We start from the raw sequence: 13,665 nt of genomic DNA, 5'->3' as shown, positions 1-13,665 counted from the left end.
GGGGCCGGGGCGGTACTTTGATGTGAATTGATGAGCATCCAAGCAAGATGGAGATGGAGATGGAGATGGAGAACCCTCCCACAAAAACTAAAAGTTGAGAGAGAGGATTGAAAGTTGGCCCGGGGGAAGAAGAAGATTGAAAGAGAACCAACTCACTTAAGAAACCATCTCATACCAGATGTGAGACTTTGAATACTTGCTTAAGAATCTTATACTACCTTAGCATCAATACCAAAAAAATGATCTCAAACAAACAAAAATAAAGCTTTTTAAAGATGAAATTCAATAGCTTAACATATCTTCAGGCACTACATTTAAAAGCTGAATTTGAAATCCCAGTGCTGTCAACTGAATCAATAACTGTTCAACTTATACAAGTTACATTTAATTTGCAAACCTGGGAAAAGTCTGAACTTGAGAGTAAGAGTAGCCATGCTGTGATCACTACAACACATCTAATGATACTCTACATTCCTTGGGTCCCATGAAAATGGAGGCAAATAAACAGAAACGTAATTCATACCACCACCAGTTGGTCCAGACTTTGATAAAATTTATAAGAGATAATATATTTTTGTGGCCCCAAAAGAGCGCGGCTTCTGAGTTCCCGTCAGTAAAACCCAAAACAAATTTACATGCTCAAATTGTCGAACCTAAAACTTCATGAAATTAAATCACACTATAGTTGTAAAACTGAGGACCAAATGATCGAGGAATGCACCTTTCAGGAAAAAAGTTATATTTTCTCGAAATAAACAAAGACAACGAAAACGATGAAATGTTTACCAAGCGAATCAAGGTATTCACGAAGCTTTTGGGACCAAAGCCTTTGGGATTCCTCAGACAAGGGTTGAAACACGATATCCTTTCTAACCAGTTTTCTGCTTCCATGACAGCAGCCATCAACAGCCTCCAGGATGGTTTTGATCTTGATGCTGACACCATCAGTGACGAACCCGAGAACCTCTTTGTCAACATGTAAACACCGCCGAACTCCATTGGACCACCGCAGTCTGCCGTCGGCTAGCAGCGCCACCGGCGTCTCCGTGCCGTCGACGATGAGCCGCTCGGATATTATGGGGGGAGTGTTATCGGACTGCTCCATTCCTGCATCCCGAGCCGGAAAAGTTGGTGGGAAATTACGGACCCAAAAAAAAGTCGAGGACATCCAAGTTTTTTTAATGGAAAACCCCGCCCCTTACAATCATCGGTATACAGTACATACAAACATAATGCAGCATTACACCCAAGTCTTATAAAAAAAAATTATTTACTATAAAACTCATTAACAACTGAATTAAAATTAATAATTAATTTTTTCATATCATAATTTTATAGTAATTAATTTTTTTTTAAAGAATTTTAATATAATCCTCCCTTATTTTTATTTAAATATTTTTTAAAAACATTGGATATCTATAATAATTAATGAGATTATTTTTTTGAACTACTTTTTTCTAGGAGCCAAAAAATCCATTCTCTTAATCACCCATTACTTTTATCATTTTCTACTAATGTAATATGTGTGTATAATTCATACTCAGTGATAGATAGAACTCTAATCATGTTTTTAGTACTAATTTGCTCTTGAATTCTTTTTGCAAGAGCCTTGAGCATCCTGAAATCCTTTTTTAAGAGTGTTCACTATCATGAAGTCTTATTAAAATAAAATTTAATAAACATTTGTAAATATTTAAATTTTTAATCATTTAAATATTATTTTTAGATATTAATAGTTTAAACTAGTTTTTCTTAAATTTATAGATGACTTATAATCTTTTATACATTAATAAGATTTTTTAAATTGATTAAGTTTCATAAATATTTTAAGTCCTTTTTTTTTATACTGATTTATGATTTATATTAACATGTGATACTGATTTATGATTTATATTAACATGTTTTATAACTTGCATGTTTTAGCATCCAAATGATAGTTTGACTTATTTAGTTATTTACAAACAGTGTAAAAGATTAGACTATGGAACATATATATATATATATATATATAAACGTGTGTGTGTTAAAGAAACATATGAGATACTATGCGTGTTGCATGTATTAGTGGGTGAGATTTCATCCTGAGTGTGTGAAGATGTGTGAAAATAAAATCCATATGGTCAGGCTAGTACTATAAGACCTCTAGTGTAGCAATATATTTAGGACTATTACTATGGGACATTATGGCTAGTACTGGGCAAACGGGTTGCGGGCCAGCCCGCGGGCTAGCCCACGCGAGCTGGCAGTTTTGCGAGTTGGATTGGGCCAGCCCGCCAGATAAAACGGGCTGGAAAATCTAACCCAACCCATTTTCCAGCGGACTAGTCAACCCGCGGGCTAGCCCGCAAAAAATTATCAAATTTTTTTAATAATTTAAAATTTATACAATATAAATATATATATATATATATATATATTCATATTTTAAAACAAATTAGAAATTAAAAAACTTGTAAATAAATAAAATAAATATAGAATTCAACCAAGCAAATTCATTTTGCTAGATTTTTATTATTAATCATTTTCTCACCTAGGTGTGCTATCTTTATCACTAATAAAGAAAATTTAAATATAAACTCATATTATTTTTCTTAGTGAATTCATATTTATAATTTCAATCAATAGAATTTATGAGATTAATAAATAATATATATTCAAAACATTTCTATAAAAACTAATAAATCATCTTCATAAACTATAACAAAAATTTTATTTGCAAATTGTAAAAAGAATTTACACTATATTTTAAATGTAAAGAATATATTTAAAATTCATAAATTATATATTTAAGAGATATTATCATTGTTGTAAATTTATAAAAAGATATAATGTAATTAAAAAATAAAAAATTATTTTTAAAAAATGTTGCTAGCCTGCGGGCCAGCTCGTTTAGCCCGTGGGCTAACCCATTTTAACTCGCTTTTTTGCGGGTTGGGCTAACCCAGCCCGTTTTAAAAAACGAGCTAATTTTTTCAACCAACCCGTTAAATTGTGCAGTTTAAACAGGCTAGCCCGCGGGCTCAACCCATTTTCTCGGCTCTAATTATGGCAGTCTAGCAACTCCTTAATGCTTGTGAAGGTACAATTGGGAGTCAATGATATCCCTATCATGTGTGTGTGACAAGGGAAAATCATAGTCCGAAAATGGGACAAAATACCTTTGGTCGGGTATTTCTATCACTAAAGGTATATTCAAATCAATGATGACAGGATTGGTCCAATAGAGCCTATGAGTTTAGTCGAGAAGCATAAAGATTCGATGGATAGATGATCATGCGAGTGTACAAATGGTTTTATGGAAATGATTATAAGGACACACATACACACATGTGCGCGTGCGCACATGTAATTTGTGCAAGTAATATAATCATTTTGTTTTCTTTTTTGTGGTTATTCATGTTAATAGATAGTGATGAATTATTTTAATTATTGGGATGTTTATCTCACCGTGGTTACCATTTTACAAGTTTTGACATTGGGGGCAATAGAGGGAAAGAGCCAAGCCAGAAGTAGGGGACTACTAATAGCCCGTAAAAGTTAGTGCAATGAATTTGTTTGTTTACGACTGCTATTATATATATAAGTTGCTTTAGGATTGCATTTACATATGATATATGATGCACTTGTGCAACTATATGGGTAACTTATCCTTAGAGTGTGTAAATGGGATGTGTGATTAATTTTGTAAATGAAGGCTAAGATACTATTTCAAGTGCACATTGGTGTGTTTGATGTGACAGATGTGTGAAGTTTGGTCAAGAGTGTAGAAATGTGTGTAAATGTGTAAAATGGCCCTAGTGCATGTGTAAAGAGCAAATTAGTGGCCAACTTGTGTATATATGTGATTTTATGATATATCTATTCAATCAAGTGTTAAATGTTTCATTTCATTAAATATGATTAAAGCCCTAAAAGTGGCTAATGATATCTGATTTCTTTTGGGGTGCTAAAGCAAGTGAAAATCACAAAAAACAGTTATTTTACACCTAGATGTCTGATTTTCAAATAAAATACCAAATTTGAGTAAAACTATTGTCATTAGTTATATTTTGATATAAGCTTCATGAGGGCACTTGAACCACCTTAATTAGACACTATACATTTTCACAGTGCACGTTAGAAGTTTGTATCAGTTGAGCTATTTTGACAGCAAAATCTGATACGTGCTCCATGACTCATGATACACATGTTGCGGCTCATGGCATAGAACGTGGACTTGTGTCTTTGTACAACATGCCACGATGCACATGTCACATATCGCAGCATATGGCCCATTTTGCTTAAAATTACTATTTTACCCCTATTTTCTCTTCGTATGTTATGTATGAAATCCGCATGCTTCCGTTAAGCGTTAATGCATGCTCTTGATGGATTTTAAATAGTTTTAAGAGATTTTTAGGGATCCCAATCTCTTTAAAGAATTTTCTAAAACTAAGTTTAAAATAGGGTTGTTTCATTATTCCAGGAGCTTGCAGACTCCTAACTACCATAGAATGTGTTACAAGTGTACAGTACAATAATGTCAGGTAGGGCATTACGAGCTAAGTCATTTCTCATGATGGGTGAGCTTGAGTAGTCCATTCATACGGACAAAGCTCTAGTTGAATTATAGTCCATGATTTTAGTTAGAAGGTATAAGAATGGTTAGATCATGCATTCTTATCTGATGTGTTACATGATTGTTACAGTTGTGACAAGTTATGAAATTTGCTTTTGTATGAAATTTGCTTTTATCTTTGTCACATGGTTGTTATTGTTTTGGCAATGTGCATTGAGAAATAATGTGGAAAATGATAATGTTATTGCCTTGATACTAAAAAAATTATACGTTTATGAATGTTGTATATGTTATGTTGTTAATTAATAAGCAATTTCATAGAATACATATATTGTTAATTAATAAGCAATATGCATTGCTTTAGCTTGAGTTTTGACTAAGCCAAAGCTTTCAAGGCTTGGGGATTGATATTCTTATTATATAGCCTTGCTTTATTTATGTTAATGTCTAATTTATGAAGATATTTGCCAACTAGGATTACATTCTTTTGTTATACTTGCAGTAAGTGTTAATAGTGTTGAACTAGCATATTTTGGGCCCTATGTAACATTCAAGAAAATTTAATCCTAGTTTATTAACCTAATAGGGAAATTAGTGAGTTAATAAGGTGTATGGCTAGAGGGGCTTAACTTGGTGTATTTGTGGTGATTTCAACCCTAAAAGTGGTTCCGAATTAATGGCGACCACCCGGGAAAGGAAAGAGGAAGAAAAAGTGAAGAATTGTCCTTTGTGTCACATGTTGCGGCGTGTGGTTAGTCCACTGCGGTGCATAGAGACAAATTTGAATGCAATAAGCTCCTTTGTGCCACGGGACACGGCGAAGGACAGCGTGTGCCATGGTGTGCGGGCAAAATCTCTGATAAATCAGTTCGCATCTGTGCGAGAAAACAGAAGGGAGAAGAGGGAGAAAGCGAAGAGGACATTGGAGCTCTGCTAGGGCACGCATATTGGCTTTCATTATTGATATTTTGAAGCTCCTAAATAGCCAAGGTAAGTAATCTAAGCTTATTCTTCCTTTCTCTCCCTCATTTATGATGAATTATAGTAGGATTTGAGTTGGAAGATGATTTTCGGTCCATAGGAATATAGGTCCGATTCATTGATTAAAATGAGTATAATGGGAATTGTTTAAGGTATTGGAATACCACATTGGTGATTTTAGAAGTGGTTGGTCCATGAGAGCATTTAATATTTGAAAATGGATATAAATATGGTAGTTGGGAGAGGTTTATGTGCATTAATGATGATTTGAGGTGTTATTAATGATAATGTGCATTAATGGAACCTGATGAGCCCATTGAGTATGAATGGGTAATGACTATGGGTTGATAAAATAGAATGTGTGGAGTTATGTATTGATAAATTTTCAAGATTTAGATAATGATGATATTCTTGTGGTATGATTGTAGTGTGGTTCATTTTGTCACCATTTAAACTTGTTGAAGCTTTAGAAAGTTGGTATAATGAGGAGTAAACCTTTGACTCCTCAAAGGTTTGAGGTAACTGGGGGGAACTTAATCTTTACAGTTGAATGTTAATTGTATTTGAGAAATGTGATTTATGATTTAAATCAATGATGCATATTGGCAATGTGTTTGACTTGCGAAATGGTTTTGGAAAGAAAACCTTAATTATGCCACTCTTTGTATTTTACAAAATTGATTGTGATTTGTTATTATGGGTGGAGAATTGTGATGTATTATGTGTTGAGTTTGTGGAGTATTTGAGTTTATGTGAGTTCATGTACTATGAATTGATCATTAAAATGCATATTATGTGAAAAATGTGCATAGCATGATCATTGACAGGAGTTCGCCTAGGGAGAGGAGTAGATTGATTTATATCCATGTGGTATTGGCAGTGACCATTGGAATTGGGAACTAGCCTTGGCACCGACCGTTGGAATCGAGAGGTAGCCCTTGTCCCATTGTTGATTTGGGACTGTCCCACTTATTCTACAAGGGACTTAAACCTAACTAGTCTTTACTGGTTCATAAATAGGCTAAATTAGGGGTACAACACCCCATGATTGTTAGTATTGGGAGAAATCAGATTACATAAGTGAGCGAGTTAACCCTAGCCCGGTAGTCCGTGAAGGATGTAGCCCTGTGATAGCCACCGGTTTTGTGTCGGAGGTAACAGGAGGATATAAGATTGGCATATGGTCATGCATATAAGTCCGGCCACATGGTTGTTAGTTTTGTGGTCCAACTTGTGTTGAGGGAGCATGGTTCTTATTTTTGCGACCCCGTGTTATGCTTAGTGAAAATTTCATGATAAAGTGTGTTATGGTAAGCCCAGTCACATGGTTGTTAGTTTTGTGAATCGTGGTTGAGTGTTTATTTGTGATATTTGTGCTTATTTTCTTATTTGCATCTAATTATAATTTATATACAACTATATAGGTTAAGTGAAACTTAGTTACTGAGTGGTTGTACTCACCCCTCAATTCTCAATATTTTCAGGACCTAGCTTATCAGATATGAATTGGGGAAAGCACACAGAGGCCTAGGATTGTGGAGTAATCCTCTTTATGCCTCTTTTTGTTACTTTCATGTGTATTTATTGATGTACTTGCCAACTAGGATCATTTGACATGATTTATGTACTACTTGTATAATTTTGTGTATAACTTATATTTTGTACCCTAGGTTAGTGAATTTTGGTTGTAAACTTATGGATAGGGCTAAAATACTTGTTTAAGTAGGAACATATGTATTTCAAAAGATTTGGAATGAAATTGATGATTTTGTGCAACATTCCCTCCCCCTAAATGTTTTATGAAAATCGGGGTTGAATGGTGATTTTATAATATGAGTATTTTTGTTTGTGTGTGGTGCGTTACATGGGTCTGCGTGAGTCCATTGAGTGTAGTTGAATGGTTGGTGTGAGCTATTGGCATGAGTGTTTGAGTTGGGACACCTATTTGTGAATTTTTGTAAAAAAACTGGTCAAAATGGGTTTTGGTGTTCAACTTTCTATGGAAAATGAGTTTGAGTGCCATTAGCTAGAGCTAGGAGAAAGCTCCATGTAGGCACCGAAACCACCTCAATCAGATGTCGAATGGAGATTCAGGACACGTCAAAAGTTCACTCCCTGTGTTGTCAAATGACAGCATTGATGCTATCAAATTTGTGCAATATGCCGCAGCGCATGGCACAGAGAAGACAAGCCGTGACGCACATGCCATAAGCCGCGGCACACGTGTCATTTTTTGCACAAAATCTGTTTTTGAATTTTAAAACTCATTATTTTGGGTCCCAATTAATTTCTAAGCTTCCACTTTACTTTTAAAAATCTGATTAGAGATTATTAAATAATATTTGAGATTCAACATATTGAATTTGGGATTCTTTTGAAATAGGATTGGAGAAATTTCCTTTTTATAAAATTTTACAATTTAGTAATCATTTGAGGGTTAAACCCTAGATTGCCATGATTTGGAGTCAAACGTGATTTAGTAAGGGAGACCTTACAGTTTGGTCTCTTGGTTTTTATAGTTTGGTATCAGTTTCTCTGGTTATGAGAATTGGATTGTGGATTTTGTGAATCAAGTGTGAGTTTACTTGTAAATGGTGCATTTGCATATAGAAAGTTAGCAATTAACATTATACACATGTTCTTTTCCCCTTTGAGCTAGTGTTAATTATTTTCCTTTTGTGGGATAACTTCCATCTTTAGGAGGGGAGAATGGTGCAAATAAGAAATACGGTCGGCAACATTCCAGCAAATGTATTAAGATAAGTGTGGGAAGTCTTGGTACAAGAGGAGAATATTGTCCCCAGTGAGCATGTTGAGATGGGACAAGGTTCGGGTCAAGCTAGAGAGCAATCGAGACCTATAACAGGCAATGAGAATATATTACTAAAGCTGAGAAGCATGATGGAAAGAATTGAGTAGAGAATAGATGAGTATGATAAAATTTTGAAGAAAAGACTGGAAGAGTCAAGTAACACTGAAGAAAGAGTTGGCAGTCATGGTTTGAGTGTCCAACTTTTTATGGAAAATGAGTTTGAGTGTGAAACTAGTGCTATTAGCTAGAGTTAGGAGAAAGCTCCATGTAGACACCAAAACCACCTCAATCAAATGTTGCATGGAGATTTAGGACGCTTCAGAAGTTTGCTCCTTATGCTGTCAAATGACAACAATGATGTTGTCAAATTCGTGCAATACGCTATGGTGCATGGCACAGAGAAGACAAGCTACAGCGCACATGCCGTAAGTCGCGGCACACGTGTTATTTTCTGTACAAAATCTATTTTTGAGTTTTAAAACTCATTATTTTGGGTCCCAATTGATTTCTAAGCTTTCGCTTTACTTTTAAAACTCTGATTGAAGACTATTAAATAATGTTTGAGATTCGACATGTTGAATTTGGGATTCTTTTCAAAAAGAATTGGAGAAATTCCCTTTTTTGTGAAATTTTACAATTTGGTAATCTTTTGAGGATTAAACCCTGGATTGCCATGATTTAGAGTTAAACATGGTTTAGTAAGGGAGACCATATAGTTTGGTCTCTTGGTTCTTACACCCTATGTTTTAGATATGATGATTGAAATGTTTATATAGGGCTAAAATACTAATGCAAGTAGAATCTGCATGATTTGATTCATTGTAAAGCACATTAATGGCTTTTGATGTCAATTATCTCTCCCTTATGTTTTTTGAGAAACTGAGGGGTTGATGTAAAGTCCCAAATCAATCCAGACTTTACCATTAATCACACAAATAATAAATTAAAATTAGAGTAATAGCCCTTTATTTGTTTTTAAATTATGGGATCCTGACTTCTTAAAATATATAATCAAATAAGAGGGCTAGCGGAAGCGCAATACAATCATATGACTCAACAAGACATAAATTCTCAACCCTGAAAAAGGGCCATGCGTCGCGGCGTGTACCACATGTACCATGGCATGTGGTATAGAGCGCAAACTTTGTTTCTGTCTTGTGCCAGCCGCGGTGCATATGATAGCAAATTCTACTGTCATATGACAACTCGGAAGATGAACTTTTGTTGCGCACCATTTTCACATCCGACATTCAATTAGAGTGATTCAAGCGTCCACACTAAGCTTACGACATGTGCTCTCTAATGGAAAACAAGTTTGGACTCAATCTGACAGTCTAATCTAAAATCAGATACTCGAGTGCAAAAAGTCACTTTTTCTTTCAAAGCTTACACCTTAAGTATTCAATTATCATTTCTTGTCCCATTAAACCACTTCGGCCTTAAACTAAGTCCAAAAGGACCACATACACCTGATTGACACCTCATACCACATATATCACATCAATTGCCCATTTTGGCCTCTTAATGTCAGATTACACAATTGTGGACTTATATGAGGAATACACATACAACAAATATTCACATGTATACAACTAGACTTATTCCACTTTTAACCCTCCAACTCTTACATATGGGGCTTCGCCTTATCATATGGTTAGGAATCACAAATGTACTCGACTCTTCCAAATGGGACTTCACCTCACCATTTGTGTTAAGTTCTCACATATATACATAATTCACAATCAATTCACATTCAAATTACATATACACAAGTGGAACAAGTTACAAAATAATATATATTTGCTTATTTCGCATTTAGGCCTACCCATGTACCCTCCATTGCCGTACCCTCGGCATAATGCAACACCATATATATATATATGCAAGTTTTCATAACACAATTCACTTTCTCATTTTCACATACACTTATGCATTTTAGTTGGCAACTTAATTCTATCAACATATTATACATTCATTTACACAAATGGTAGTCATACCACTACCAAGTAAGACTATTCTTTCCTCAATTCCTTTCTCGGCCTTCTCGTGCTCTCTTTACCTATGTTTAAAAGTAACGGAGTAAGACATACATCCTAGTAACTTTAAAGTAACCCCAATTACTGGTTAGGAAGCAAAATCATAAACAAGCGATAAAGTAACACGTGATTCAGTAAGAGCAATTTCATATGCATATATAGAAATTTATTCTCATCAATCTCATTATGCGCATGCAATGCATACCTGGTTCCACCTAGCAGAGTAATCTCTACGCTTGAACTAAGACTTTCAGTCACATGGACACAAGGCCCACTATACCTTTGCTTAGACTAGGTAATCCTCTTCACATATGGGTGGTCTCCTAAGTCTGTCATGGCGGAGTTAAAATTTATGCTTTAGATCCTCAAGACTTCCGAGCCTTATACAGAGTAGGACCATAACCCCTACATTAGTCTAAGGTAACCTCATGGATCATTCCATATCCTAGGTCCGTCGTGGCAGCGTCAAGCTTTACACTCTGGACTATTAGGATTCTTCTCTTAGGCCTGTCCTGGCAAAGTCAAGCTTTACACTCTAGATCATTAAGACTTCCTGGACCTCCTCATGGTAAGGCCGTATTCCCCTACTATAATCCATGGTATTCTTGTGAATGTGATGTATGTCAATGCACATGCCACCTCAAATTCATTTCAATCTGCACTCGCACACCTATATTTATATTCTTTCACAATGCTGCTACTCTATCAGTTCACAACACAATGCACATAGTTATATCAAAATACTTGCAAACAATTTCATAAACAAACAAGTAGAAAGGTTACTCTAGTTACTTTTAACCCTTACTAGTAAAGGTTACCAACCATACTAAGCTCCCAAGGGCATAGATTCTTACGAGCAATGCCACAGATGCTCAATCTACACAACATAGTGCCCCTCAATCAATTCTTAACATTCCATATAAGCATTGATTCAATTAAACCGAATCCCTTAACATACAAAACAGTTAAATCTAACCCTTTTTGAATCCATTATTCGTTATTTATAGGCTATTCAAATGACCATAATAACCTCCTAACTCATTCATTCAACCAATTTTATCCTTTAACCTAACTTTCTTAGGCTAAATGAGCCTAAACTTTTAAAGCTTAACCATTCAACTCCATATTAGTCACAAAACTTTAGTTTTGCATTCGACAGCCCTTTTTAGACCTTTCTTTTAGATTCCAACACATTAGAACCTTATGATTCGATTTCTCAACTGATGAAATTCAATAAAAATAGGGTAGAAATGAAGCTTATGATTGCCAATACTTACCCAGCAAGTTACTAATCAAAACAGACTCCAAACCTCCAGATATCGCTTACCCTAGCAAATGAAAACCTCTTCTCCTCTCTAGCTACTTTTCCTAACACCTCTCCCTCTAATTTCATGAGCTAATCATGCCAACTTTAAGTAATTCCTACACAATGTGCCGCGATATGTGGTACAGTGAGGTCAATCTCACTTGTGCTCACACGTTATGCCTCGGATTGTCGTTATACCCTTCAATCCTATTAATATAACATTCAATCAATACAAATTATCAACTCAACATTCCAACCACAATCAATCTACTAATTACTAATTTATCTCTGATTAGCAGTTAGTTCTTAGAATTAAAATTTAGGATGTTACAGTTGAGAGGTGAATTTGAGAAATATGTGTTATATACTTATGGTGGTGTGTTGTACAGGTAGTCTCGAGCCCATTGAGTGTGGTCTAGGTGTATTTATTAGCTTTTGGAACTCAGTTGGGAATTTGGACACCAAGTTAAAGTTTTAAGTGTGAAACGTATAGTTTTGCAAATGGATGTCTAACTTTTGATTACGTTGGGATTGAGGCTGGTGCCATTAGCTAGAGTTTGAAAAGAGCTTTCTATCACCTAAATTGCCTCTATCAAATGACGAATCGAGAATTAGAAGTTGGCCCTAACTGCTATCATTTTTGTGCAATGTGTTGTGGCACGTGGCATAGTGAGGGCAAGCTGTGGTGTAAGGGCGCTATGCCACAACATCTCTCAGTCTTAGACTTATTGGTTTCTTAGTCATTTTCATATTTTGAAATTGTAGATGATATCCCATGCTTCTATAGCTCTTTTAAATGTCATAATAGAATTGTTTAAGCTTCTTTTATCTTGCTTCATATTAAAAACTTGGGGTCCCAATTGTGTAAATTTTACAAATTGAATTTTAGAAAATGCTTAACCATGGTTGGGTATTCTAATTGGTTAATCCTGTGAGATATTTGGGAGATTATGATTAAAAGTCAGATTAATAAAGGCAACCTTATAAAACATATTATGTTTTGCCAACTTTAGGAAAATGTTTGTATAAATTTAACTATAGATCATTTGCATACATGTACTATCTATTAACTTGAGCGTTTTTTAAGTGGCCCTAGATTTATGGTAAAAAGGCCTAACATGTAAATGTGTAACATGATGATAATTTGGTTATATCTTATGATAAATGTCATGACTTGAGTGATTATGCATGGCTAGGTTTATAATTTTAGTTGAGATTAGAGGGGAGACACTTATGCATGTGTATGGAGCTTAATGCTCATATTGGTACTTAGTATTCTATAATCCATGTTTAGTACCGAATTGAGTTGTAACTGGTGGCAATAGTTGGATTGTTTTATTATCTATATGGAGACTCTTGGATTGTCTTAATCAAAGGTCTGAGTAACTAATTATGTGTGGTTAAAGCTTAAATTCTGCATATTGTTATTATGCTAAAATTTAGGGTTTCACCATGGCAATAAGTGTATGGCTATGGCGGATGAGTCATTTTGAGTTAGCTATGGCAGAGAGCTATTTAGCTATTGTTGAATCATATGATTTGATTATTACAAAACTAAGAGAAGAGGTATGTGCTACTTGTACAGATATCAAAGATCCATCGATGTGGCAAAACCTCTGAGAACTTGAAGAATCAAGAGAGGAAGAAGATCTATAGGTTTAAGTGATCTATTTCTTTTAGATTCAATATGAAAACTATGAGAGCTTAGTCACATATTATCAATTCTAAAGTGAATGCATCATCTTAGGCTCATAAGTCTTTATTGTGCATTATAGGACTTGTCTTAGTCAATTCAAGCTTAAAAGTAATATAATTCACACTTGAATTGGATAATAGAAGTTGGACTTTTCACTGCATGATGTTTCACACCTAAATCAAAATAGATCTATGTGTGATTTGTCACTATACATACACTGGTTGACTTTTCACACCAAAATTAGAAGTAGTCCATGCATGATTTGTCACTTTGTTT

At 34.9% G+C, this 13,665-nt stretch overlaps 1 protein-coding gene across 11 annotated transcripts in view; it reads right to left on the bottom strand.

The window, feature by feature from the left end:
- The window catches only part of LOC129285811 (sphingosine kinase 1-like), a 35,580-nt gene extending 34,380 nt beyond the window's left edge, over positions 1-1,200 (bottom strand). For 4 of the 11 annotated variants that reach the window (XR_008587320.1, XR_008587321.1, XR_008587319.1 and 1 more), the window contains exon 1: positions 787-1,199. Coding sequence is in view for 6 of the 11 variants with exons in the window: in XM_054921724.1 (XP_054777699.1) it covers positions 787-1,168 (382 nt within the window). In the remaining 5 variants the exon portion in view is untranslated. Of the gene's footprint in view, positions 1-786 lie in introns of all 11 variants that reach the window. The other 7 variants (XR_008587318.1, XM_054921723.1, XM_054921719.1 and 4 more) reach the window with 5 other exon arrangements.
- Positions 1,201-13,665: the final 12,465 nt, after the last annotated feature.

The sequence above is a fragment of the Prosopis cineraria genome, unplaced genomic scaffold (assembly GCF_029017545.1).
Source record: "Prosopis cineraria cultivar Desert tree isolate PC_DT_omini unplaced genomic scaffold, ASM2901754v1 PC11, whole genome shotgun sequence".
Taxonomy (NCBI): Eukaryota; Viridiplantae; Streptophyta; class Magnoliopsida; order Fabales; family Fabaceae; genus Prosopis; species Prosopis cineraria.
The sequence above is the reverse complement of the archived record's forward strand: the minus strand, read 5'-3'. Positions and strand labels throughout refer to the sequence as shown.